Source organism: Phoxinus phoxinus (assembly GCF_949152265.1).
Source record: "Phoxinus phoxinus genome assembly, chromosome: 18".
Classification (NCBI taxonomy): Eukaryota; Metazoa; Chordata; class Actinopteri; order Cypriniformes; family Leuciscidae; genus Phoxinus; species Phoxinus phoxinus.
In genome coordinates this window covers 4,783,905-4,811,797 of record NC_136893.1, presented here as the reverse complement: position 1 = coordinate 4,811,797, position 27,893 = coordinate 4,783,905, and the positions used below count along the sequence as shown (strand labels likewise).

The 27,893-nt window shown below is 36.6% G+C and overlaps 1 protein-coding gene across 1 annotated transcript in view; it reads left to right on the top strand.

Moving 5' to 3' along the window:
• The window catches only part of reps2 (RALBP1 associated Eps domain containing 2), a 43,319-nt gene extending 15,712 nt beyond the window's left edge, over window positions 1-27,607 (top strand). Inside the window, 17 exon segments of the mRNA XM_079588340.1 lie at window positions 188-296; window positions 3,146-3,249; window positions 4,997-5,135; window positions 5,221-5,284; window positions 5,379-5,547; window positions 5,688-5,744; window positions 6,602-6,686; window positions 8,336-8,404; window positions 10,367-10,415; window positions 11,455-11,537; window positions 11,540-11,584; window positions 13,069-13,130; window positions 13,771-13,860; window positions 19,603-19,656; window positions 19,870-20,003; window positions 20,747-20,852; window positions 25,704-27,607. Coding sequence (XP_079444466.1) covers window positions 188-296; window positions 3,146-3,249; window positions 4,997-5,135; window positions 5,221-5,284; window positions 5,379-5,547; window positions 5,688-5,744; window positions 6,602-6,686; window positions 8,336-8,404; window positions 10,367-10,415; window positions 11,455-11,537; window positions 11,540-11,584; window positions 13,069-13,130; window positions 13,771-13,860; window positions 19,603-19,656; window positions 19,870-20,003; window positions 20,747-20,852; window positions 25,704-25,772 — 1,488 coding nt within the window. The 3' untranslated portion in view covers window positions 25,773-27,607.
• Window positions 27,608-27,893: the final 286 nt, after the last annotated feature.

The following is a 27,893-nucleotide window of genomic DNA, read 5'->3' as shown; positions in this document are numbered from 1 at the left end:
TTAATGAACGTTGCAACATTGAGCACATTTACATCCACACAAATACACAAACATGTGTCTGTTGAAGTAACCTGATTTACTGGTTTATATGCAAATCAATAACCTGGCAATGTAAACCAAGTGTACATGACTGTATTAAAAAAACTGATTATGCACCTTACAGTTATTGTGTGTTTGTATGTGACAGGAGGCGTGGTCTCCACCGCGGTCACCCGGCGTCTCCCCGCCCCGCTCACCGTCAGCCTATCGCAACTATCCATACGCTGCACAGAGAAACGGAACAGACACGCTATTGGGTGAGAGTCACTGTCAGTCATTCCGCATCCAGACCTAGACATGACAGGAAATTTATGCTTTTTATTTAAAAATGCTCACCGTTCAAGATTTTGGCGGCAGTATTTTTTTTAAAAGACATTAATATTTTTTTTTAGCAAGGATGCATTAAATTGATCAAAAGTAACAGTAATATATATATATATTCATTGAAGAATCCTTTAAAAATGTATCACGGTTTCCACAAAATATGAAACTGCACAACTGTTTTCAACATTGATGATAATAATAATAAATGTTTCGTGAGCAGCAAATTATCATATTAGAATGATTTCTGAAGGATCATGTGACTCTGAAGACTGGAGGAATGATGCTGAAAATTCAGCTTTGATCACAGGAATAAATTAGTTTAAAAAAAATATATTCAAATAGAAAACTATTATTTTAAATTGTAATAATTTTGCATAAACATTTGCTCCCACATTTTAAAGCAATTTTAATTTGCAATGTAACCAGAATATGTAGTTTTTTTATCATTGTTATTAATATTTTTTTTTTACCTGTAGAGTTTTTTTTAATGTTATTAATTATTATTATTTTGCTGAAAATTTTTACTTATAGATGATCGTTTTGCATCAGTAAATACTCAAATCATTAAATTATAGGACGAATGCTCATCTAAAATGCTGTATCAAGGCATTTCTTCAGCAAGATCCTGATAATGTTCTTGTTCCCAACAATCCCAATGGAAAAGTGAGAGCAGATATTTCCACACTCGCACACACCGTGATGCTGTTATTAGATAACACAAGTTTCACACACTGAGTGTAGTCGTGGTTGTCAGACAGCTGTGTGTGTTTGTGAGCGTTCAGCCTTGAGCCCTCAGAAAGCAGTTGTCTAATTGTTGCTCTCCTGTGGCGTATTGATATCTCACTCGTTTAATCGCACACCTGTTGAGTCACAAGTCCTTCAGCCCGCCGACAGTCAGCACAACACACTCGCCAGATCTGATGAAACATAGACACACACTCTCATGCTTTCCTGAGAAAATGCCTTGAGCCTGCATATATAACCACAGCGGTACGCTTAAAGGATAATTCCGGTATTTAACACCTTGAGTCTATATTGTAGTTTGTTTTGGATGAACAAGAGTGGTGGACAACATTTTTTTGACAATGGTTCCTCTCTCGAGTTTTTGACTATAATAGAATTGGCCATGGACCCATTTAACATTGGAGTCAATGTGCATGTCCGAAAATGTCATTAAAACAGCCAATAATGTTCGTTTACAAAACTGTTAAACTCACCGAGTGATTAGTGATGTTAGTTGATGTTCCAGAAACAAAAAGTGTTGCGAAATACAGTTTCTGTCGTGTTTTATTCGTCATTTTCGAGCACTCAGTCCTTCAACAGAATTCAATGGGATTTTACAAAATGACGAATAAAACACGACAGAAACTGTATTTCGCAACACTTTTTGTTTCTGGAACATCAACTAACATCACTAATCACTCGGTGAGTTGCACAGTTTTGTAAACGAACATTATTGGCTGTTTTAATGACATTTTCGGACATGCCCATTGACTCCAATGTTAAATGGGTCCATGGCCAATTCTATTATAGTCAAAAACTCGAGAGAGGAACCATTGTCAAAAAAATGTTGTCCACCACTCTTGTTCATCCAAAACAAACTACAATATAGACTCAAGGTGTTAAATACCGGAATTATCCTTTAATTTAATAACACGCGCTGAGTGTGCTTCGTTTAGTGATAGTTGTCCCTCATGGACATTTGCACTCTAAATAATAATAATAAATAAATAAAAATAGTGAAGCAATTTTGCACTGTAACTTTCTTATCCATTTGTTCAAAAATACATTTTATAATTTTTTTTTTACCAAATTATGAGATGCTCTGTTATAATTGATTATAATTTAAGCCAAAATTACAAATTATGCAATAGTTGAGAAATTATTAATTTATATACAAAATTAGGACAGATTGCCTTAATCACACATACAATAGCGCCCCCTCCAGCACAGTAGAAGGTAGTGCATCTATCTATCTATCTATCTATCTATCTATCTATCTATCTATCTATCTATCTATCTATCTATCTATCTATCTATCTATCTATCTACCTATCTGTCTGTCTGTCTGTCTGTCTGTCTGTCTATCTATCGTTCTATCTATCTATCGTTCTATCTGTCTATCATTATATCATTGTTTGACTGTGTTTATTAAGCATGCAGTATTTTTGTGTCCAAATAAACAGATATTCAATAATCTCAACAAAAGCAAATATTAACTGTAGATGGTCTCAGTGAGGGATAAACCGCTGCGATAGGAAAGTGTTTTTATCTCATTGTTAACTCCGGAATTTAACTGAGAAACGTCAGCGTTATCGGATGTGGATCAGCTTTCTTCATTAGTCAGCAGAGGCCATTAATACTTTATTTAAAATCTACACATAAAAGACATGATGTTCTGGAAGGGCTTCAGATGTAAAGAACATTCACCAGATCAAAGTGCCGTCAGGCCTTTCAGATTACAGTCATATCAAAGATCATGGCAATCAATGACCTCACTCTGAATAATTCATGCTCGTTCAGCATTTAATCACTGTTTTTCTTTCATTTTTTCCCATTTATTATTCCATCGAGTCTGAAACGGGCGTCTTTATCTCACTAGCATCTGCTGATGGGGTTTAATGCCATTTCTCTCAGTCATGTGCATCATTTACAGTGCCATCAAATGTTTAGATGCCAAAAACATTGATCACGGTACTGGAAACGCTATCAGCTGTAAAGTCCTTTTGTCTGTGTTGACCTTGAAACATTCACTCTTTCATCTTCTGGTTTTCGTTCACAGCGTATGACGGGAAAGTGCCGTCTCGTCCCAGTGTTCCTCAGGAAAACTCGTCTCCCAGTCATTATTCTCTGAAGCCTCAGCCGGAGCCGCCAGTCATTACACGCGTGAGTATTTCCTCACGACAGCCGATCGGACAATCCAACAGAACTCTGGCTGTCAGTGTTATATAAGGACAGACATCATGACACTTCTTTTTTAAAATTGTACATTTCTTGCTTGAATATCAGTAATAGCACGCCAGAGCACATGCATTACCCAACAGGTCCCGTGTTTGGATAGACATGCTTACAAACAACAGATCAATAATCATCACATCCCGAATGATTACATGCACAAGTGTAAGATGTCCAGAAAATATGTAAAAATCCCACACGCTACTGTCGCTTGCAAAAATCACTTATTATTTATTGTAACATTTTGATCATGTGATCTTTTTTAAGCATTTCATAATTCCATGATGCTTGATGAATATCAGTTGACTGACGCATTATTGTGTTGATGTTTATAAATGTTTTCAAGCTACAGTAGTGTGAAGCAGTGTTAATTTTGACAGCAAATTTTGATTTAGTTTTAGTCATAGTCTTTTGACTAAAATGCCATTTTAGTTTTAGTCACATTTTAGTCATCTGAATTGTTTAGTCTAGTTTTAGTCGACAAAATACAATAAGATTTTAGTCGACTAAATCTACAGTAGATTTAGTCGACTAAAATCGAATGGGTTTAGTTAAATTGTAATGCATTCATTTAGAATTTCTCAAAAATTTCCAAACCCATGATATATTCCCGTAGAAAACATCTAATGTCAATACATTTTCGTCATAGTTGTCGTCATTTAAAACTGGTTTTTATTTAGTTATCGTCTCGTTTTCGTCTGTGAAAAAATGTCGTTGACGAAAATGATGACGAAAATTATTCGTCAACGAAATTAACACTGGTGTGAAGTGGGCTTCTTTTTCTTTTCTGTCATTAAACATGGATTTAAAAAGCATTTTTACTTTAAGTAACCAACTACTTTATCTAAATGTATCTACCCATCTATCTATCATCCATCAATCTGTATTTGGATGCATGTCATTCTATCTATGTCTGTCTGTCTACCTGTCTGTCTACCTGTCTGTCTACCTGTCTATCTATCTATCTATCTATCTATCTATCTATCTATCTATCTATCTATCTATCTATCTATCTATCTATCTATCTATCTATCTATCTATCTATCTATCTATCTATCTGTCTGTCTGTCTGTCTGTCTGTCTGTCTGTCTGTCTGTCTGTCTGTCTGTCTGTCTGTCTATCTACAGTATCTATCTATCTGTCTGTCTGTCTGTCTGTCTGTCTGTCTGTCTGTCTGTCTATATACAGTATCTGTCTATCTATCTATATATCTATCTGTCTGTCTGTCTGTCTGTCTGTCTGTCTGTCTATCTACAGTATCTATCTATCTATCTATCTATCTATCTATCTATCTATCTATCTATCTATCCATCTATCAATCTGTCTGTCTATAACAAATATTAAGATTAATTTATTTTTAAAATATTTATATTTATTGATTTCAAGGTGACATCAAACTATAAATATCTTATAGTTGTGCATTAAGTTAGTTATAGTAAGATATGCTAAAAAAAATCCTCTAAGAAATAATAGAAAGATATTATCATTGATGGTGTGTTTCCTAGGTTGAAATTAAAAAGCTTGTATTATAATTAATTACATTCTGCTATACAAGGATTACAAATTACTTTTAAAAAGTAGTTACATTTGTATTCATTTTTATCAAATAAAACATTCAGAAGTAATGAAAGGCATATGTATTTGTACTTGACATCTTGAGGTTGTGTGTGTGGGTCAGGCTGGGTCTGTGGAGCGGCTGGTGGAGAGAGCCGAGGCGGATTACTCCGACGACCCCTGGAGGATCACAGAGGAGCAGCGGGAATATTACACCATCCAGTTCAGGAGTCTCCAGCCTGACCTGAGCGCTCTCATCGTGGGTAAGAGCTGCACAAACACTGCTCATACTGTCACATTCATGCTCTTATCTGGACGCTTTGACGTTTGCATTGATTTTCCTTTCAGGAACTGTTGCAAAAAACTTCTTCACCAAGTCGAAGCTTCCGATTCCAGAGCTGTCGCATATATGGTGACGATAAACCCTCAGTTCTGCCGAAACATGTAATGAACTGTCTCTTTACATATGTTGAAAAAACAATCACTTTTTGTTCTATGTCCTTCAGGGAGCTGAGCGATGTTGACAAGGATGGCGCTCTCACTTTCCCAGAGTTCTGCACTGCCTTCCATCTGATCGTGGCCCGGAAAAATGGTTTCCTCCTTCCTGAAACTCTCCCCGCCACGCTGAGACCGGGCTTTGTGGAACCAGGTGTGGTTACAGCGCCACCATCTGAGGTACGCAGTCTAAAACAGTGTCTGCACCTGAAGTGTTTAGTCTAAACTGTTTAGGGTTTCTCTTCCAGTATTATGTTTTATGATGCAACCATGAGATGTGAGCAAGTTTGAACTGAGCTCTAAATGTGGTTCTTGTACAGGCGACTCAACCTCTCATCGTCTTTGATGACAATATGAGGCCTGGAGCCAATCAACTGGTAAGAAGAACTTCATTTAACATTTATGCCAAGATCACAATGTTCCGCACATTGCGTTCTGTCTTTCTCCTTCTGTCTCTCTTTTGTGGTTTTTAATATCAAAATTGGCATGATGATCGGCACACAATATCGCCAACGCATCAAAAGAACAATCAATAAATACGCTTTTTTTTTTGTTTATTGCTAAAAAACAACAACATTTTATTATATACTATGATAGTATTTATTAATATTTTTCAATTGGCTACTTTTTTATTTTCAGCTTTTATTTCAATTTTTGTTTTTGTTATTCTCTTCAAAATTTCTATTTAGTGTTCATTTATTTCTATTTTACTTTTAAAAATGTTAGTACTTTAACTTCAAAATATTTTAAACCGTTAGTTGCCAATTTAACATTTTCTTGTTTGTTTTTTTGTACGTTTTCTTATTTTTATATAATATTTCTATTTTATTTCTGCTGTATTTCAATAAATGAAAACCTTTAAATAAATGTTTAAACAAATAAATAAATGTTTATAGTTTTAATTTTAGTTAACAATATCATCGCTGGTTTGTTGTGATGAGGATAGTTAGTTAGTTGCATTTATAGCTTCTATATAGAACAATAATAGTTTACAAGAATAATATAAAACAGCATGCATTCATTTCATAACAATAATAATAAAAGAAGCTATAAGTAGTTCTATAACTCTGTTTCTCTAGGCATGTCTGTTTGGCTGAAGGCAGAGGGTGCTAATGAGTCTTATATGAGATCTCAAAAAGACAAAGATCCAGCTTGTCCACCCCTTATAAACGAGTAAACCTCTACATGCGCTCATATCAGTCACTTTGTGCTGGCTTTTCATTTTCCCAAACAGGAAATGTGTTCGTCTGGCCTTCAGATGACCTCTAGACCAGGTGTGACCGCTAAACAGGACACGAGAGATGAAAGCAGGAAGCCGGGTAATGACTTCAGAGACAGACCTCAATAATCATGAACAGGATTAAAGGGGGAAAAAAAGAAATGTGTTTTAAACAGTGGCCTAAAAAAGTATTTGGACATTTAAGCCACTGCGTGACTGTGCGGATGAATATGTGTATCCTACTGCTTATAAAACATTCACTGCTAGGCTTAAGAGATATAACCAGGTTAGATGGAAAGGATCTCAAGCTGAAGACGTTACTGTAGCTACACTCATTAATAGACGCGGTACTTCCTTGAAAATAAATCCCAGCACAGCGCTACAACAACCATAATGACCCTTCAAAATAGATAATGCTTTACAATTCACTTTTGTTAAAGAGCCACATTTATCTGTTCAATAAAACACCTTACTCGCATGCTGAGTAATAAAAACACTATCATCTCCGCGTCGCTTTTACAACATTTCAAATCCCTCAGTCCTCGCCATCATCAAAAAATTTTGATTCTTGTTTTATTACGAGCTGTTGTCGTGTTCATGGCAACCTTTCTCGCTCGTTGTGACAAACAACCCCTACCAAACACACGGCAAAGCAGCCTGAGCAACTTTACTCTGTTCACGGATCTGACGAGACACACAGGCGCATGTACACAACTTACAATCGGAAACCATCCCGACCGCTCTAAAATCCACACTTATAATACGTCTGGGTAAGACAAAAACACGATTTGGAAGAATGATTGATGATCTACTGTATTGACTCATTTCAATTTTGTTAATTTTGAACAAAAAAGTTGTATAGTGTACCTTTAAGTGTCAAACTTAACTCTTTCCCTGCCAGCGTTTAAAAAAAAGCGTTTAAAAAAAAGAAGAAGAAATTGCCAGCCATCACCAGCGTTTTTGATCATTTTCACAAAAACTTCATGGGCCCCAGAATATTTTGTTGTATCAATATCTGAACATGCAATACATCAAAAGAAGGAACATAACCTCTGCTTTTAAACTAAAAGAAAATTGGTTTTATTCTAGCTTAATGCATTCTTTTTTATCAACTCTTGAATATGGGTAAGTTTCATAAAAAAAAAAAGCAAAAATCTGAGAAAAATCTTGTGTTTTTTTTCAAAAACTACTTGATCAGATTCAGAAAGTTGATCTACACACAGATGCAGTGGATCGAGTCCATCAACACCCCTAACGCTTGCACAGTCTTGTAACTCATCCTGGGTCAACATTTCATTCAGTAACATTAGGCAGTTTTGATTTATATGCTTTTTAATGTTGATGATCGCTTTATTATTAAAATATATTACATATGAGGTCGCTTGTTTCTGCTTCTTCTTCGCATGTGTTTTGATCAGGAGATTCAGTGCTCTTTCAGAAGATGTGTAATAGCGCCCCCTAGCGTATAACGGTAAAACACAGAAAATTCTGTGTTTGGCGTCGAAAAAGTTAAAGTGAAAGTTTTTTTTTAAGTGTGTTTGTGCTTTAAAGTACTGTAAATGCCACTTGCTTTGATATTTAATTATCTAATGTAATGCCATTTCTTCAGTGTCTTCAGTGTGCAAATATTTTTGGGACCACTCTTCCACACTTAAGAGGGCACCATGTAAACTCATTATTATTCTCATGCAGATGTTCCTATTTCACTGCTCTTATTGTGCTTTTTTTATTTTATTGCTGTGTCAGCAGAATTCAGCCCGAAGAGAATTCCAGACCTGCATGAGAAGCCAATCCAGCGTGTCAGCACTTTAAAACCAGGTGACTTACTGTCCTGAGGCGCAGCACACACCCCTGACCCACACCAGATCACCCAAAGCCTCTAATTTACCTGAGCTTTACTGTCTGTGTACATTAGAAGAAAAAGCTCAGGCAAAAGATTACAATTATGTCATCGTTTACTCATCCTACTTTTGTCCAACCTCTATGACTTTTCATTTGTGGAGCATAAACGTTTAGCAGAATTTTCCAGATGTTCTTTTCCATACAATGCAAGCATTGATTCTATAAAAGGAGTCCATACTATGTATGTGTTATATTCCAAGTCTTCTGATGCCGTAAGATAGTGTTATGTCAAAAACAAAACAGCAAGGCTTTTTTTCCCCTTAGTTGTTCAGAACAGTGGATGTTACTTATCGGTACTTGTTCAGATGACATTTATAGTGAAACTTCTTATGTTGGTCATACTTCCAAAAAGTATAAACTGTGATTGTGAATGCCAGTATCCACACCGGCGCGGCGACTGACAGCCGCACATTCTCCTCAAAACATCGGATTCATGATGTTTTCATGCCGAGGCACAACCCACGTAAAGTTGATAATTCCGTGAATAACTGCAATTGCAGATTTCGAACAGAGATGGCGACAACGAGGAAAAACTACGGACTGCAGCTTTAAAGGGATACTCCACCGTTTTTTCATATTAAACTGTTATTCCCTTAACTAAGACGAGTTGATACATACCTCTCTTGTCTCAGTGCGTGCATTTAATCGCTCTGGCGCGCGGTGACACTTTGATAGCACTTAGCTTAGCTCAGTTCATTCATTAGGGACCAAACAGAGATGAAGTTAGAAGCGACCAAACACCTCCACGTTTTCCCTATTTAAATACAGTTACACGAGTAGTTACACAACCAAGTATGATGACACAAAATAAAATGTGGCGTTTTTCTAAGCCGGTTAAAAAGGATAACTATAATGTATGGCGGAATAGCACTTGGAGCACTTCGACTCGGCGCAGTAATATCATCACAGTAATATCATCAGGAGTGATGACATTACTGCGCCGAGTCAAAGTGCTCCAAGTTAAACAACCCCTAAACCTAAAAAGTTTTTTTTAGTTCAAAAGTGTCCATTCATTTTCTTTGTATGGAAAAGAGCAGCATGAACAATCTGCAAAATATCTACTTTTTCTGGCAACATGAGTAAATAATACTGACAGAGTTTTCTTTTCTGGGTGAATTGTTCCTCATGATAAGCATGATGAGATTTAAACGGCTCTATTGGTAAATCAGCCGTTATTGTCTTCAGATCAAGCCTGTTTGTTATTTCTCTGCTGATGGGTGTGATGTTATGGAGTAAAACCCCTCAGCGCCTCTGGGCGTGGACACAAATCCTGTTATATCCACAGCGCTGACCTTTTGTTCTGATATTTCATGCAGTCTGCTCTGATCCCATAACAGCTTATATTTATTGAAGTGCCCAGATCCCTGGGCGTTCACAAATAATCCCGCACTCTCCCTGCTTTATTACTTCAGTTTCAATGCGATGTTGACCTGCACTTTGCTTCCAAGATGATTTTTATGAAACGCTTTTTTTTCCCTAGTGTTGGTAGAAAAGAGAATAAAAGTTAATATTGAGTCTTGGTCAAGCCGCAGTGCATGATGGGATAGGAGACAGGCCTGTTCGAGGTGTTCAGATGGGATTGTTTGGATAGTATCAATGCTATCGAGTGTGTTTGATGTTCTATTGTTCAGATTCAGTGTTTCTGTTGAGATGTGAGAGAGCAGTTCAGCTCAGGAACGTCTCACAACTTCAGGTTTTCTTGTAGATGACAGGTAAATAAAAGAAGAATACTCTTTGGTGCTCTTCAAGATTTTGTTTCTGAACAGAATGAAGTCTGATGCTTTTGTTTGTTTTTTAAATGAAATTACTTTCGTGTTTTAATGCAGAAATAATACTTTTACTGTGTCACTGTGTAATTAACATACAAATGTTTTACAGATTTTCCACAAGAGCTTGACGCAAATATGAAGTCAAGAACACGACCCAGGTAAAATCTCTCTACCGTTCAAAAGTTTTGGGGTCAATTTTTTAATACACACTTTTATTTAGTGAGGATGCATTAAATTGATCAAAATTGACTGCAAAGACATTTATAATGTTACAAAAGATTTCTATTTAAAATAAATCCTGTTCTTTGGAACTTTCTGTTCATCACAGAATCCTGAAAATACATGTATTAATGTATTTTCACAAAAATATGAAGCAGCATAACTGTTTTCAACATTGATAATAATCATAAATGTTTCTTGAGCATCAAATCATCATATTAGAATGATTTCTGAAGGATCATGTGACACTGAAGACTGGAGGAATGATGCTGAAAATTCAGATTTGATCACAGGAATAAATTACATTTTAAAATATATTTACATAGAAAACAGTTATTATAAATTGTAATAATATTTCACAATATTACTGATTGTACTGTACTTTTGATCAAATAAATACAGCCGCATTAGAGACTTCTTTCAGAAACATTAAAAAAAGTCATACTGACCTCAAACTTTTGAACAGTAGTGCATATATAATTTATGAATTATTAATTAGGATATACATTTGATTCTGTATATATAAAAACACAGGCTTCAGGGTTTGTTTGAATTTCTTAAGACATTATTTTTATTATTAACTATTAAATTTGAAGTGAGCTAAACCTGACTAAATCTTCTAAAACCTTTTGGGGACATTATCATTTGTAAAAAAGAAAAGTTTTCTTTTAAGGTTAGTGTGTGGGTTAGAGTTAGGTTGGGATATTTTTTAACAAGCTCTCTCTCTCTCTCTCTCTCTCTCTCTCATCTCTCTCTCTCTCTCTCTCTCTCTCTCTCTCTCTCTCTTTCTCTCTCTCTCTCTCTCTCTCTCTCTCTCTCTCTCTTTCTCTCTCTCTCTCTCTCTCTCTCTCTCTCTCTCTCTCTCTCTCTCTCTCTCTCTCTCTCTCTCTCTCTCTCTCTCTCTCTCTCTCGTGTGTGTGTGTGTGTGTGTGTGTGTGTGTGTGTGTGTGTTTGTGTGTGTGTTACCGTTACCCGCAGGTCATATTCCAGCACCTCTATAGATGATGCCATGAAGAAGGTTGAGGAGCCGCCCACTCCTCCTCCTCGACCCCAGAAGACTCACTCCGCGCCTCCTCTCTCGACCTCAACAAGCTCTTCCAACAGAGCAGTCAAGTTTCACACCCATCCAACATTCCTCACGCTTTTCAACTGTATACACATACACACTCTCATATACTGAGAATATAAATTACAGACATTGAGATAAATTAAAACGAATGTAATTAAAGTCAATATTTGACTGTGTTGATGCGGTATTGGCACGTTCTAGGGTTGTATTGGCACATTAGACGTTGGAAGCACCTTTAGTTTTGTGGATACTTCCACTGCTGTCTTTGCAGATGTAGTAACTGGATTGACTGAGAAAATATTGAAAGTTTATCTCTTTAAATGCATAAAGCTGCAGGTTTACACAGTGAGAATAATTCACTGCCATACCAATGCTTGAGAAGAGTGTCGACAAGAAACGGATCCGCTTGAAAAACAAGTCTTTGTGCTTGTAGTTTTAGATAAAGTTCTGGCCCCAGTTGTGGAAAAACCCCAGAAGTTAAGAAAACTCTTAGTCACTCTTTAATCATTTTAAAGACAATGTTACTAGAAGTTGAGAGGTTTGTTACAAGCTCTGAATGACTTAAATGTGTTCACATGTGAACAGAGACACATGAACACACACATCCTGAATCCAGTGCTGTTAAACCGCTGTCTGAACCAACTAAATGTGTCAAAGAATCAACAGAGTCCAATGCTGAATTCTCATCATTCTTTAAATGCTCAGTGAGCTTGCATGGCATGCAAACAATTACAAACATTACCCAGTCTTGATTTTTAGTACATTGAACTCACTGTAGCTTGCAAAATGCTCTACATTATGTATATGTGTGTATATACACACACACACACACACACACACACACACACACACACACACACACACACACACACACACACACAGTACTTTTATACTCATCAAGGCTGCATTTATTTGCTTGAAAATAAAGTAAAAAAGACATATTGTGAAATATTATTAAAATTTAAAATAACAGTTTTCTATGTAAATATATCATAAAATGTATTTTATTCCTGTGATCAAAGCTGAATTTTCAGCATCATTACTCCAGTCTTCAGTGTCACATGATCCTTCAGAAATCATTATAATATTCATTATAATCATTATAATATGATTCGCTGCTCAAGAAACATTTCTGGTTTCTTCACCAAGGTTGAAAACTGTGATGCATTTTCTTCAGGATTCTTTGATGGATAGAAAAAAAAAGAAAAGCATTCATTAAATATAGAAATCAAATAAAAACATTATAAATGTCTTTACTGTCAGTTTTGATTAATTTAATGCATACTTGCACAATAAATCTTTTTAATTTCTTTAAAAAAAAAAGTTTTCTACAGCAGTGTGTGCGATTTAATTCTTTAATATTTTAGTGTGAAAAGTGGTGCGATAGCAATAGATCATTGCAGTACATACAGTACTGGGTTGTTTTATTTCAATCTTGTTGTGCAGAATATTTGTAAACAGTCTTGAGAAAGAACATCAGTATAGTAGCAGCAGTTTTCCTGAATATGTTTTTCCTCCGTCAGGTGGTAAAAGTGTGTGGTTGCCTCCTCCTCCAGCTCTTCCTCCTCGACCACCAGCGGCGCAGGTGAACTCCGCAGCATCTCCTCGTGTAACTCGTTTGCTGATTGCTGACAGTTTAAGAAGGGGTCTGTGCTCTAAAGGGGCTATACACGAATGTTCATTTATGCAATCTGTTTTTTATTGCCAACAGCGTTTCACTAAACTTAAAAAATAGACAAACTAGGAAGTGGGGGGTGGGTAGGTGTCGTTTTTTAAGTTTTGTTAAAAGCTGTTGGCAATAAAAAACAGATTGCATACACAAAACTTACATATATCCCCTTTAGAGCACAGTTGTTTCTGACTGCAGTTCACGTAACGGCCACCGGTGTCACTAATAACAAGGCTTTCTCAATTCTACATATAGCCCCTTTAAAACATGGGAACTGGTTTCTAGCTTGTCATTAGATGTTTGACCAGCTTCCGTGTTCCATAATAGTCCATAAACGGTCTATTTCATAGCAACTTTGGTGTATTAATATAGAATTGAATTGACGTGCAGTTTATATCAGCTGTTTTACGATAGGTTTAAACATGGCTCATTTAATCAGATCTGTTTCAGTGATTGGATACCTTTTAGTTTGCTTTCAAATATTAAATTGTCTTTTGTACTTTACTGTTCTCTGTCTGTCTTGTATAACAACTTGTGTCCTAATTCTATGTCTCAGATCTTCAGCTTCATGCCTGGCTCGGAGAAGAGTTCCCAGAAGGCCGTTCATCAGCCAAACTTTGCAGATTTCAGCAAGTTTAGTGAGGAGGTGAGTAGACGTTCACATTGATTAAAAACATACAATGTATTAACCTCAGATGTGAGAATCACTGAACTGGCATTGGAACAATGTAAACCAACATTTAACTTCTGATGTGACCGACTGGATACAGAATATCCAGCAGGAAATAATGTAGGGTGGCAATTTTGATTTACTTGAATCAAATTAATTTTATTTTTTAGAGTATTCATTTTTACAAAAGTAAATTAACTGTACCGTAAGAATGAGGACATTTAAATGAATGAGGACATTTTGGTGAGCATCAAAGTGCCAGTTGCACAGCTGTATATGGAGCTGTCTAAAGAATAATATATCTATTTTTATATATATATATATATATATATATATATATATATTTGTTTGTTCTATGAACTCAAATCTGCCTTTTTAATCACATACATTGGTCCATTGAAATGAATATATCAGTGAAATTTGGCATACACACTCTTCCTGCTGTCTGTCATCGTTTCTTTCTCAGTTATTAATTACGTGTCCTCTTTGAAAGGTCTGCACTTCCTCTTTTCAGTGTGTGTGAACACGCCTGCCCCTCTTCAGCCGTTCTGTCCGCACACACTCGCTGATGTGTGTGTCTTCTCGTGTTGCTGTGGCTGCAGGCTGGGAAGAGACGGCAGTTTCCCACAGTTTAATAAGAGTATAAAGCCACAGGAGCCCAATGAAAACACACACACTCATCAGCGTTACACAACCTCAGCTTACATTACACACACACACACTGTTTTGACAGCACAGGCACCTGCAGATATCTGTGCTCAAGCCTTGTCTATGAAAGCTAATACTCGTATAAGATATGAAGATATGAGCGCAGACTCTTTATGAAGGGATTCTGGCTTGATCAAATACTCATAACTCCTCCGAAGCCTCCGGAGAGCTTTAACCATCTCGGACCGCAAGCGTTCCTTCATCTTTATGGCCTTTTTACCCCTTCATGCTTTTAACTTTTGGCTTCTGTGAAGCGGTGAGGGGGAATGTGATCACTGCGTGAAATTCATTTGTCATAGTTGTGTGAGTTATGGCTTTCTGAGGTCATATTGGACAGAGAAACACAGTGTCTTAATCGGGCACCATCTGACAAGTACGTTTCCAGAACCTAGCCAGTCGCTTTTCTGCATTTGTGAGGCATCATAGAAATATTATTAGTGTTTATATAAAAAGGGTAACTTTATGATGGCAATTTGGAATTGTTTTACCTTTACTTTTTTTTTGAATACTTTTTATACTCATTCAAATAATAAAATAAAAAAGGTGAGAATAATAGTAATAAATAGGATTTAAAAAAGAAAACATTTCAATAAAGTTGTATTACATAAAAGCTTTGAGTAAAAATGTATTAAATAAAATTCAATCTAAATAATATTGGACTTCTTTTTGGAATTGTTTTACATTTAATTTCTTTGTATGCTTTTTATACATTAAAGTAAAAAATAGAAATGTAAGAATAATTGTAATAAATAGGAAATATTTTCATTTATTTTCAATCAAGTTGTATTGAATAAAGTATTGAATACAAATCTATTTAATATCTATAATCTAAATAATATTGGACTCAGAATTCTTTTACCTTTTAATTTTTGGATGGTTTTTTTTCATACTCGTTAAAATATATTTAAAACAGAGAGAATAATAGCATTAAATAGTTATTTAATATTTTATAGATTATTATTTAATTTTTTATTTCCAATAAAGTAGTATTGAATAAAAGCATTGACTAAAAAAATACAGAATAAAAAATAAATATAAACAACAATGGACTTGTTATTTTTATGCCTTTTTTTGCTCCTTAAAATTATTAAATTATGTGAGAATAATAGAAAGGAAATATAAATAATCCAATAGAGTCGTATTAAAAAAATTCTATATAATAATGGACTTGTTTTTAAATGTTTTACCTTAAATTTTCTGTATTCTTTTGTATTTTTATGCTTTAATGAGTATTGTATCATTAGCTTGGCAAACTCTATCAGTTATGAATGGTGTCTCTTTCTATTTCTATTTCTGTGACGTTGTTTGTCACGTATGCCATAAATCTAGCATCTGTCACGCATCTAGCATCACGTTTTCCTTTCTATAAGTGCCAAGTTCTGGCAAAGATGATTGTTTTGCCCACATGACCTGACCTATACTGTCAAATGTTGACTTCTCCTGTCCTGTATAACATTGACACCGGATCCCGTTTCGGGACTAGACCTGACAGCTTCCGATTAATTGAATCTGGGATCAATCTCATATTGCATTTGATTTGTTCTCTTTTGCAACTTTGTATGGCCATTGTTATCTAAAGACAACACCGCATCCCTGAGGTGTTCATTATTGACACATGTCATGGAAACACAGTCTCAGAAGACATCCTCCATCACTTACTTTCCACTCGTTTACGTCTCCGATCTCAGTTTCCTTCAGGGGGAAGCGCTCAGTCTTAATTAATCTGAGCAGGAACCGAGAGATTCATGTTTGACCTTGAATCACGCCATGCTATTATCATTATCTCTCCTGAGTGCTGACCAATGAGAGACCGAGTATATGCAGTGTTCAGTATTATAATGGAAACAGCCGTGGTTTGTTTCAGTCCCTGTTACAGAAACACTTTATAATCATTTATTCACTTCTTACGTTTATATACGTTATACTTACAATGAGGATACATATTATTTTTTATTATTATTATTTAAAAAAAATAAATATGTAAGATTCTTAGTTTTATGTTTGTATGTTGTTCATGTGACACTTTTTGTGCTGCCATTTTGGCCAGGACTCCCTGGAAGAAGAGATTGTATATCTCAATGGGACTATCCTGGTAAAATAAAGGATAAATAAAATTATAATTTTCACTCTAATAGTAAAACTAATTTTAAATATCAGGCAGAAACCTTGTATCTCCATATTTTTTCATTTTTTTCATAAATCGTTAACCTTTACGTCTGTGGGTTTTGCAAATATTTAACCAATGAAGCGTATTAAAAAGAGCTTGTGACTGAACCTCGTATCTCCATTGGATCCTCAAACTGTCAATCAAACCTCATAACTCCACCCACGTCTGTCGTGAATTCAGTGGCGCACACAGTTTGGAGCGTCTCTGCTTGTTTGCAATGCAAGAGTAAATAAAGTCCAGGGTTTTCTTTACTCTAGAAACACTATAAAGGTTGAGAGGAGAAGAGTGTTAGTCTAGCGTTTGTCGACGAGTCACCCGAAACTTTCCCTGCCGTTGACGGAAATTTCCGGCTTTCTGTCTTTTCTGAAAAATACAATTAAGATTTGGAGAGAATAACAGCAATATTATTCTTTTATTTTATTTTATTATTAATTATATTATTATGTTTATTTTATTTTAAATAAAGTCTTTTTTTTAAACTAGTTGTTTTTGAAATTGGTTTTAATTTGTCTGTGCTTCTGTATTTTTATGCTTTTTGAAACCTTGCGTCATTGGCTTAGCAAACTCTATCCGAATCAATTATGAATCATGTCTCCTAAAAGTTATATATTTATTTTATGTTTCATAAAACAAAATTTTTTTTAATTAATTTTAAAAGAACATAAAAACAGTGCAAAATAAAGCTGCAGGTATAAAGGAAGCTTTTCTCTCTCTCTCTTTATTTCTTTAAACTTTGCTATCCTCTGGTAAATATAAATTAATGAGCAAACAGAATTAATTATATGTTGTGTAATATTACTATGTGACATGAATGCACAGCTCATGACTTCATACAAACAACAGGTGGCGCTCTTGTTAATGCAGATGACCGTATCCATGTGCTAAACAGCTTAAACTGACCGGTTTCTCTCACACAGCAGGTTATACTGGGCAGGTGTTCGGCTCGGTCACTCATTTTTCCAAGCCTTTGTACTATTCATAGGAACACTTGTTTTTATTTAACACTCCTTTGCCTATATAATGGTCCTTCTGAGTTGTATAGGCGGCGATGGGCACCGTTACCTTCACGCGGCTGTATGCCGGTCATAACTCTTGTGTTTTGCCCTGAGGGTTGCTGGGTGAAATAACTCCTGTCGCAGCAAATCAAATCATTTATGACTTTCCAGACAAATTTACAGCCTTGAAATTGGCCTGTTTCTGCTATTACTTTTCATTGTGCCATAAAGAACAGATTCCCTGTGCCACAACGACCACAGTCCCGGGCGGCGGGGGCCTTTTAGCCAACGTATTGCATTTTTTTACGAAGTGATTGAATGTTTACACTGCACTGACAGAGTACGATAGCGTGGAAATATGGACGTTCCAGTCACGCATGATTAAGTAAACAGTAGTCATATTTGTGTGAAATACAGCAGTGTAAGTGGGATGTTGTAAGCCTGAGAATGTCGGGATTGATGTTACGCCCTCCGTGATCCATGAACGCACACCGTGTCGTATCCTGAGCCAGCGCTGAGGGAGAGCGGTGTAATTCACTTTAAAGAGCGAGGGAAGAATTTAATGCGGCCTTCACTTCTACGCCTCAACTTTTTCTTTGCCCACATCCTCTGTGTGAGAGACTCGGAAATTGCAGCTTTTGGAAAGAGGACTAAGGGAAAATGCAGACTAGTATGTCCCTGTTATGATATTTTAAAGGTTCCTAATTTTGTTTTGGAGTCTCCTAGAATAGATTTACAATTACATGCATCCAAGGTCAAAAGCACTTTAATTTTATCATGCTATCCATTGCAGTATGAATTGGTTCGATCAAGGATTCAGTCTCTCTAAACCCCTCCTTTCTGAGAGCTACTCTGCTCTGATTGGTCAGACGACCCAGGCTGTTGTGATTGGTCTACTCTGCTCTGATTGGTCACACGGCCCAGGCTGTTGTGATTGGTCTACTCTGCTCTGATTGGTCAGACGGCCCAGGCTTTTGTGATTGGTCTTCTCTGCTCTGATTGGTCAGACGGCCCAGGCTTTTGTGATTGGTCTACTCTGCTCTGATTGGTCAGTTGGTCGAAAACCAAACGGCCATTAGCATATCTGAATTTCAGCTGTGGAAATGTTCCACAGCTCTTGATACACAGTGATACGAACAGTAACGATGACGTCGGTTTTACCGTATCAATTCCAGCGCGAGTCCTCATGCTTGGAAGTGCTGCAAAGAGGATTTGCTTTTCGCAGAAAACAGCGTCTTCTCAACATATCGACACATGAACCAAACTCTTCCAGTCTCCGCTACAACTACAGTGTTTGAGGGTCAAAGTCGTTCGCCGGCAGCCACTGAAGGCCATAGACTGGGATTAAGCAAATTTGTTACATTGTTACTTGGGTATGTAACCAGAATTAAGACTGGAATTACTGACAACTCGTTTTAGCAGTTCAGAATCGGTTCTTTCTTTTAGCAGACACTAACTCCATTTATCTGCACTTTGATCTTTGAAACTTCACTGACCTTTTACATTCATAAACCGCTGTATTACACTCTGCATGAAAGGGAATATTCGAAAAAGCATAATAGAGGCACTTTAAGGAAGTCTGTTGTACATGTGGATAAATTAACTTTCATCTATCTTTTTATTTTTCTCTCCATTTAAAATTTAATTGCATGCATAAATGCATAAAAGACCTGAAAGAATCTTACCGATCCTTTTGAACAGTAGTGTACATGAAAAATAAGGAATTAATGAAGCCCAGCATGATAACAGATCCTCATAAATGTGCTGTTGTCTTGGTGAATGTTACAAATCGCTTTGTAAAACTAACATTGAAAGCCTCCTGATCTCAAACTCCTCTTCCTCTGACAGCAGGAGACCATCGTGACCGCAGCTCTCAGCACAGAAGACCTGGCACCCAAATCGGTAAGTGCTGACCCCTTTCCATTAAACCAGCGCCTAACGCCTCATCTGAGACCCTTAGATAGGGCTCCATATCTCACAGATGCTCAGATCATGAACATAATGCATCTTCTAATGCTCTTCGGTGTACTGATGTTTAGGGCATGTTTGATGATAGTTTACCGATATGGGAAGTTTCTCTAAAAGTCTTCTTGAAACATTTAAATCACTTCCCAGGATTCCACAGTGGTGCAACAAGGCCACGCCCCTCAGAAGCCAGTCCGAAGAAAGCTCCACCCAGAAAGCCTGAGTGCCACGCCCCCTTTGACCACGCCCTACTCTGCTGCCACAATGACCAAACCTACACAGAGGTCCATATATCTTTATTCATTTTTATTTATCTAAAAATGAACAAGAATGGCAATGTTTACAACAGCATATTATAGCTTAAAGATTACATATACAAATAACAAATAAATTAGAAAAAATGGAAAAATGCGATGATAATAATAATAATAGAAAATATATTGAATATTAAATATACAAGAATGGCAATGTTTACAATAACATAGATGAAAGTAATTACTTATAGAAATAAATAGAATACTAATATAATATATAATGTATTAAATGTACAGTAATGGCAGAGTTTACAATAAGTACAATAACATTTTAGCTTAAAGATTACTTATAAAAATATATATTTTTATATAAAAGTATATAAATGTGAAAAAAATACAATATAATAATAACTAAATATATGATATCAAATATTCAACGTGAATGGCAGTGTTTACAATAACTGATATTATTATTGTAGTTTTTTTCTAATGTACATTATTTCTATATTTTATTGTAATAATATGTATAAAAAATTTACATTAAAACTACAATAATAATAATAGTAATATAAATGGTATAATAATTTATGCAAGTATATAACATTAAATCTAAATCCTAAAATGAATATATCAATAAAAAGCCCTCTTACAGAACACATCAGGGAACTAACAGCATCTATCAGTGATTTATAAACACTAAACAAGTGGGATCCTGAATTGAACATCATTAAAAGCTCATCCACACGTGCAGACAGCGTTGTGTTGTGTTCCAGGCCTCCACCCAAGCAGAAGAGAGAGATACAGATGGCCATCAGGAAGAACCGAGAAACCAACGCAGTCCTGACACGTCTCAACAGTGAACTACAGCAACAGCTAAAGGTATGTCAGCCATATCCACACACACACACACACACACACACACTGGACAGAAATAGTTCCTACACATGCTTATTCCAAGAAGCATTAATAAATAACCGCCGGCCAGTGATGCTGAGGATGTTAGCAGTCTCATATGAAGCTGTCTGCTCACATTAGTTTAGGTTAGTTTTATGGATGGGCAGCAAATACTATTTCCGACACCCCTACCCAGACCGATCACATATCTCTAGTCTCGTATCGAGCGCATGCTGCTTTTATATATACACACACACAGACGGCTTGTGTTACCTTCATGAGTTATTGAGTGACTGAAGATGGTTTAGAGTTGCAGTCCTCAATTTATTCAGATCCGCTCAATGAACACACACACACACACACACACACACACACACACACACACACGCACACACCTGCTGCAGGATGCACTATTTTTAAGAAGACAACTGCTTGAGGCCAAGTCTAAGCTTGCATTTTCAGAAAGCCTGTGTGTGTGTGTGTGCGTGCGTGCGTGCGTGCGTGCGTGCGCGCGTGCGCTTGCAAATGCATTTTACCACTGACAGTGAGAGCAGAAAGAGAGAGTGAGTGAAATGAAAAGTGAAAGACGCTAGACTCTTGTTCATAAATGCTTATGTGCAGATCAGGTTGCACTGCATTCTGGGAAACAGTTAACCTGCAGACCACTGCGCGCTATTCTATGAATCTCACATTAGAAAGTGTTTGCTTTTGTTGTCAATTTTATTTAATTATTTATTTCATTTGTACATTTATTAATTTAGCATACATTAAATGAATAATGTAAATATATCTTTAAAACAAAATAATTTTAAAGGGATCATGAACTGCATTGTTTTATAGTGCTTCCTGGGTTGCACTTATAACGTTAGTATGATTTTTGCATCAAAAATAGTCATAATTTAGAAATAAAAGGCATTTTCCCTCTGTGTGAGACTTCAGTGTAATCGTCCACTGCTGTGATTGGCTGTGAGACTTCAGTGTAATCGTCCACTGCTGTGATTGGCTGTGAGACTTCAGTGTAATCGTCCACTGCTGTGATTGGCTGTGAGACTTCAGTGTAATCGTCCACTGCTGTGATTGGCTGTGAGACTTCAGTGTAATCGTCCACTGCTGTGATTGGCTGTGAGACTTCAGTGTAATCGTTCACTGCTGTGATTGGCTGTGAGACTTCAGTGTAATCATCCACTGCTGTGATTGGCTGTGAGACTTCGGTGTAATCGTCCACTGCTGTGATTGGCTGTGAGACTTCAGTGTAATCATCCACTGCTGTGATTGGCTGTGAGACTTCAGTGTAATCGTCCACTGCTGTGATTGGCTGTGAGACTTCGGTGTAATCGTCCACTGCTGTGATTGGCTGTGAGACTTCGGTGTAATCGTCCACTGCTGTGATTGGCTGTGAGACTTCAGTGTAATCGTCCACTGCTATGATTGGCTGTGAGACTTCAGTGTAATCGTCCACTGCTGTGATTGGCTGTGAGACTTCAGTGTAATCGTCCACTGCTGTGATTGGCTGTGAGACTTCAGTGTAATCGTCCACTGCTGTGATTGGCTGTGAGACTTCAGTGTAATCGTCCACTGCTGTGATTGGCTGTGAGACTTCAGTGTAATCGTCCACTGCTGTGATTGGCTGTGAGACTTCAGTGTAATCGTCCACTGCTGTGATTGGCTGTGAGACTTCAGTGTAATCGTCCACTGCTATGATTGGCTGTGAGACTTCAGTGTAATCGTCCACTGCTTTGATTGGCTGTGAGACTTCAGTGTAATCGTCCACTGCTGTGATTGGCTGTGAGACTTCAGTGTAATCGTCCACTGCTGTGATTGGCTGTGAGACTTCGGTGTAATCGTCCACTGCTGTGATTGGCTGTGAGACTTCAGTGTAATCGTCCACTGCTATGATTGGCTGTGAGACTTCAGTGTAATCGTCCACTGCTGTGATTGGCTGTGAGACTTCAGTGTAATCGTCCACTGCTGTCATTGGCTTTGAGACTTCAGTGTAAACGCCCACTGCTGTGATTGGCTGTGAGACTTCAGTGTAAACACCCACTGCTGTCATTGGCTGTGAGACTTCAGTGTAATCGTCCACTGCTGTGATTGGCTGACATCTTTGCATATGGAATAGCTAGGCTTACATGTGGAACGTAATTTTCACTATTACAGCTGTCATGGTTAACTAATCGTGAAAAGTGTTGATTATAGCATTATATTTAGATCTATAGCATTATATGCAGATGGTGATGAGCATGTAAGCTGATCACAGACATGTTGAGCGCAGTGATCTCGTCACTGCGACTCGATTTCTGCACATTTACGAATGCTTTCATCATAACTAACAGTGCAAACACAATGTAACTAAGAGATTGATTGATTATAACGGGAGTTTTGGCAGATGAACTTGTGCTGTTTGATTGACAGCTCCAGTGATTGCAGAGGGAGCGTTCTTTGATCACTTTCTATATTTAATTAATCACAGTTTAAATAAAAGATTATTTCCATCCTACTAAGAGAAACAATATGAAGTTGACCGTTTAGTCACTGTCTTGATTTACGGACACATAGACAAAGAACTTCTGACTGTACATGAACCATTACATATCAGAAATCACTGATCACAGATCAGGCATTAGAATTAACACAGTTACTTCATGTTGTGGCATTACTGTCGAGTCCATATCGTAAAAGTCAGTTTGCAAAGCCTGCGCCGAAATGGCGACTGATTTACCAAAGAATGTGAAATGTGCCGAATACAAATAAATAATGCTCAACTGAGACACACACATTATTGAAAACCACACTCCTAGCATTAGGATCCTTTGGAAGGTAATGTTATATAGTCCAGTGATCCACTGATAGCTCTTCACTCCTCGTCCTCTTCGTCTCACGAACACGCCAGTGGGTTAATGCCCGACGAGGTGTTCATTGTCAGGTATTACTGGACGACGGCGAGGTGTGCACGTCGGCCGGTTGCCTCCGCCGATTTCCATTAATACCTGACAATGGACACCTCGAAGGGCATTAACCCGCTTATACCATGTTCACTTGCCAAATAACACATTTTTAAATCATTAGTTTATATTTTAATTAGTTAAAATAGTTTTTAATTATTTTAAATCTAACGATTTTAGAACTCCTTTACTAGGTGTCCTTCATCACTTTTTAATGGACACCCTGCAGCCAATCAGGATTGAGTATTCACCCAGACCATGGTATAAAATAAAATATGTTTTTGGACTAACATGGAAGTTTACAGTTCTGAAACTTTATAAGAGGTCATCATACTATAAGAATATCCTGTGTGTCAAAAGCCTAAGAAAAATGTATTTCTCAGTTCATGACACCTTTAAATAATAAAATAATGTCATCGCAAGCTTGCTTTGCTATAACAGTTAGACATTATTTAAATATAATTGACAAAATATAATAATTGTATTTAATTTGGCTGGAGAAGATAAAGTATAGTGTAGCTGTACAGACTAAGAATAGGATGACCGTAAATGGGTGAGTATGTGTGCATTTTAAGATGTAATTGTTGCATTGATTCTTATTAAATTCTATAAATAATAAAACACTAAATAACTTGTTTTAAAGGTTCCAAGTGAATGTAGGCGTTAGAAGTTTATAATGTACAATATGAAAAGTGGATGTTCATTTTGAAATTTGCTAAAAAAAAATACATTTAACAATGTTATTCAATTATAAGTGTTTTAAAGGTTAAGTTTAAGTGAACATTATATGATGGCAAAGGTAATATACATGTAAAAAGAGGAGAAATGAGCATGCACAGTGAAATATCCAGAAGTGCCTACGTATACATGTCATAGGGGAAATGCATGAAGTCCGGGACAATATATGGGCTGTCACTGAATCAAAGCAGTCCGACCTGCAGATATGTGAGAAGATGTTCCTGATGGGTGTCAGGTGACCTGAACTGAAGGCTGTTGGACAGTGTGTGTCTGTATTGTTCTTGAAGATATGTGATATTCGTGACTTTAATGACAAATGAAGACAGGTCAAAATAAACGTGTCTGTGAGTGTCAGACCAGTTGCTTTCATCCTTTCTGTGATGTCATCTGAAGGTCATGACCTCGGCTCACTTTGTCTAGCAGTGGCATTCCTTACTTGACACATGTCTGTGTGTGTGTGTGTGTGTGTGCTCTCCGACATTTGTCAAGTGAGGATCAGCTTGTTAGTGCTTAGTCAAGCATCACTGGTACTATTGCACATATGTGACCCTGGACCACAAAAACCAGTCACGAGTCGCACGGGTATATCTGTGGCAATAGCCAACAATACATTGTATGGGTCAAAATTATCCATTTTTCTTTTATGCCAAAAATCATTAGGATATTAAGTAAAGATCATGTTCCATGAAGATATTTTGTAAATTTCCTACCGTAAATATATAAATCATGTATTTGTGTGAGTGAATGCAGCAATCGTGAACATAAATGCACAACTTTAAAGCAGATTTTCTCAATGTTTTTTTGCAATAGTTGTATCCCGACCAAATATTGTCGTATCGTAACAAACCATACATCAATGGAAAGCTTATTTATTCAGCTATGTATAAATCTCAATTTTAAAAAATTGACCCATGTGACTGGTTTTGTGGTCCAGGGTCACATATCAGGTTAGCAACCTTTCAAATCATAGTTATTTTTTTCATACAAGCTTTAGGGGATTTGGATTTGATAAATCTATATCAGATCAATTTCTTTTGGCTTTAGGTCACAATAGCGCTTTTTATTTATTTATTTTATTTTATATCATACAGGCCTGAAGGAAATGTTGAAATGAAATTGAGTTCAATTTGATCGAGTCTCTCTCTCTCTCTGTAAGGTTGTGCATCGGGAGCGAGTTACTCTGGAGTCCCAGCTGGAGTTGCTGCGGCCCGTGGCGTCAACCTGACCCGACACACACCCGCTTCCTCTCACTCTCGGTCCTTCTCGTGCGTGCGCTGGACTCTGGGTTCTGTCTAATACTCTGAGGTATAATTCAGTCACGTGACCAAACACTTTTAAGACGCCACCAACACTGTGTCAGAAGCACAGGAAGAGGATTTTACCTCCGCAGGAGAGCGAGATGTTTTTGGGGTTTGTGTTTGTATGTTCCTGCCTGTTTTTCTTCAGCAGAATCATGCCAACACAACTAACTGTTAGTTATGCAGACCAATGGAAAGCTTCAGTATTCAACTTCATTCCAGGAAATTGGTAATCAATTTATGGTTTATGCAATGGATCTGATTTTCTAATGTTTTATCCACTTACTGCACCATTATGTCGGATTATGATTTAAATCACCTTTTTTTTTTTTTTTTCTGTTACCATGATTTCAATAAACGTGAATATGTTTTAAGCGGATCCTGTTCCACCAAGAATAAGCTTATGAGTGTGAATCTCATGAAAACAAGTCACATTTCACCCCAAGAGCAGACGGATAAAATGACTAATAATATATGATGATTAGGTAATTATTATAACTAATATTATCATTTATATGGACTTATGGATCAAGTCTAGCCTGTAAAGATTTTTTTTAATGACAATAAGTACATTTTAATCATTAAAGTAAGCACAACAAATAATGACCTAACTAGTTAGACTAATCGCATCTTACATAAAAGTGTGTGTGTGTGTGTGTGTGTGTGTGCGCGTGTGTGTGTGTGAAATATATCTAAATATAATAATATATGTCTGTGTGTGGGTGTCTGTGTATATACAGTATACACACACACACACACACATACATATATATATATATATACACACACAAATATCGTAATATATATTGTAAACGCAAACTTTTATGTTAGATGTGATTAATCGCAATTAATGGATCTGACAGCACTATATATATATATATTACATTACAGGAATTATTATTAATAAGTTGGGGATGGAAAACTGTTTAATTATCGTGAAAATTATATCACAAGCTTGATTTTCTTTAAGAAACATATTCTTTCATATTTTGTGTTATTTTTCTTTATTTTTTTCTTTTGGTGTTGGGGTAAAATATGACCCTTGACAGATGTTGTGTGATGTTCCCATGCAGAACATTGATGATAATGTAGATGAATGTAGAATAATCACTAATGTGTGTGCTGGGACAGAGAGTTTGCCAAGATGGATGTGTCCTAAAGATTGTATGTGTTCATGCATGAAGATGAACATTTATTTTTACACGGCTAGTTCTGCCGGCATGTTGTATGTGAGTAGTTTGACAATACAGGACAGGAATGTTCGAATATCTAGACGTACGTGTTGAATGCCACGAGAACCTCAGATCCGTGAGGACGATCAGTGATTGTGCTTGTAATGTATTACAAAAACCATTCATCAAAATGTCCATTTCTTTCTTTTACATTTCCTTTTATGGCTTGCCATATCCTTAACTATTATTTCAAATTTTTAGTCATTTCTTAAGTATTTCTTACTAGCCTAAAACATATTTTGGGGGGTAATAACAGTAATTATGGGAGAAAAATTTTTTTTTGTTTAAAAAAACTGCATCAAATAAAAACCAGTGACTGCAAAAAAAAAAAAAAAACATGTTTTTGTTCAAAAGTGTGCTAAATACTTTTCTATGCAAAAAAAAAAAAAAAAAAGCTGACTTTGCAAGCTTGTTGTTTGCCACGTTGTGTGTTTTTGATACTGAACGAATCTCTCACACACTGTGTTCTGATGCCGGAGTGGGAATGTTCTGTCTATGAGTGTGTCAATAAACCTGTGGAATCATGTGAGAATATGACAGATGTGGTGTGTTTTTGCCTTGCACATTTGAAGAATCTGTTTTAAGTGGTTCATGATGAATATATAACAGGGTTTCTGTGGGTCTTAAAAAGGTCTTAAAGTCCCCATGAAATCAAAACTAATTGTTTTTGTCCTTTAGTATGAATATGTTAGCCTTACTGTTGTCTATAAGCTAGTGTGCTAGTATAAAAGCATTCAAAAATTACAGTCTCTCACTTCCACCAATATGGATCAGTGATTTTGATGACATTTTCTGTCCAATCAAATGCTCTCTAGA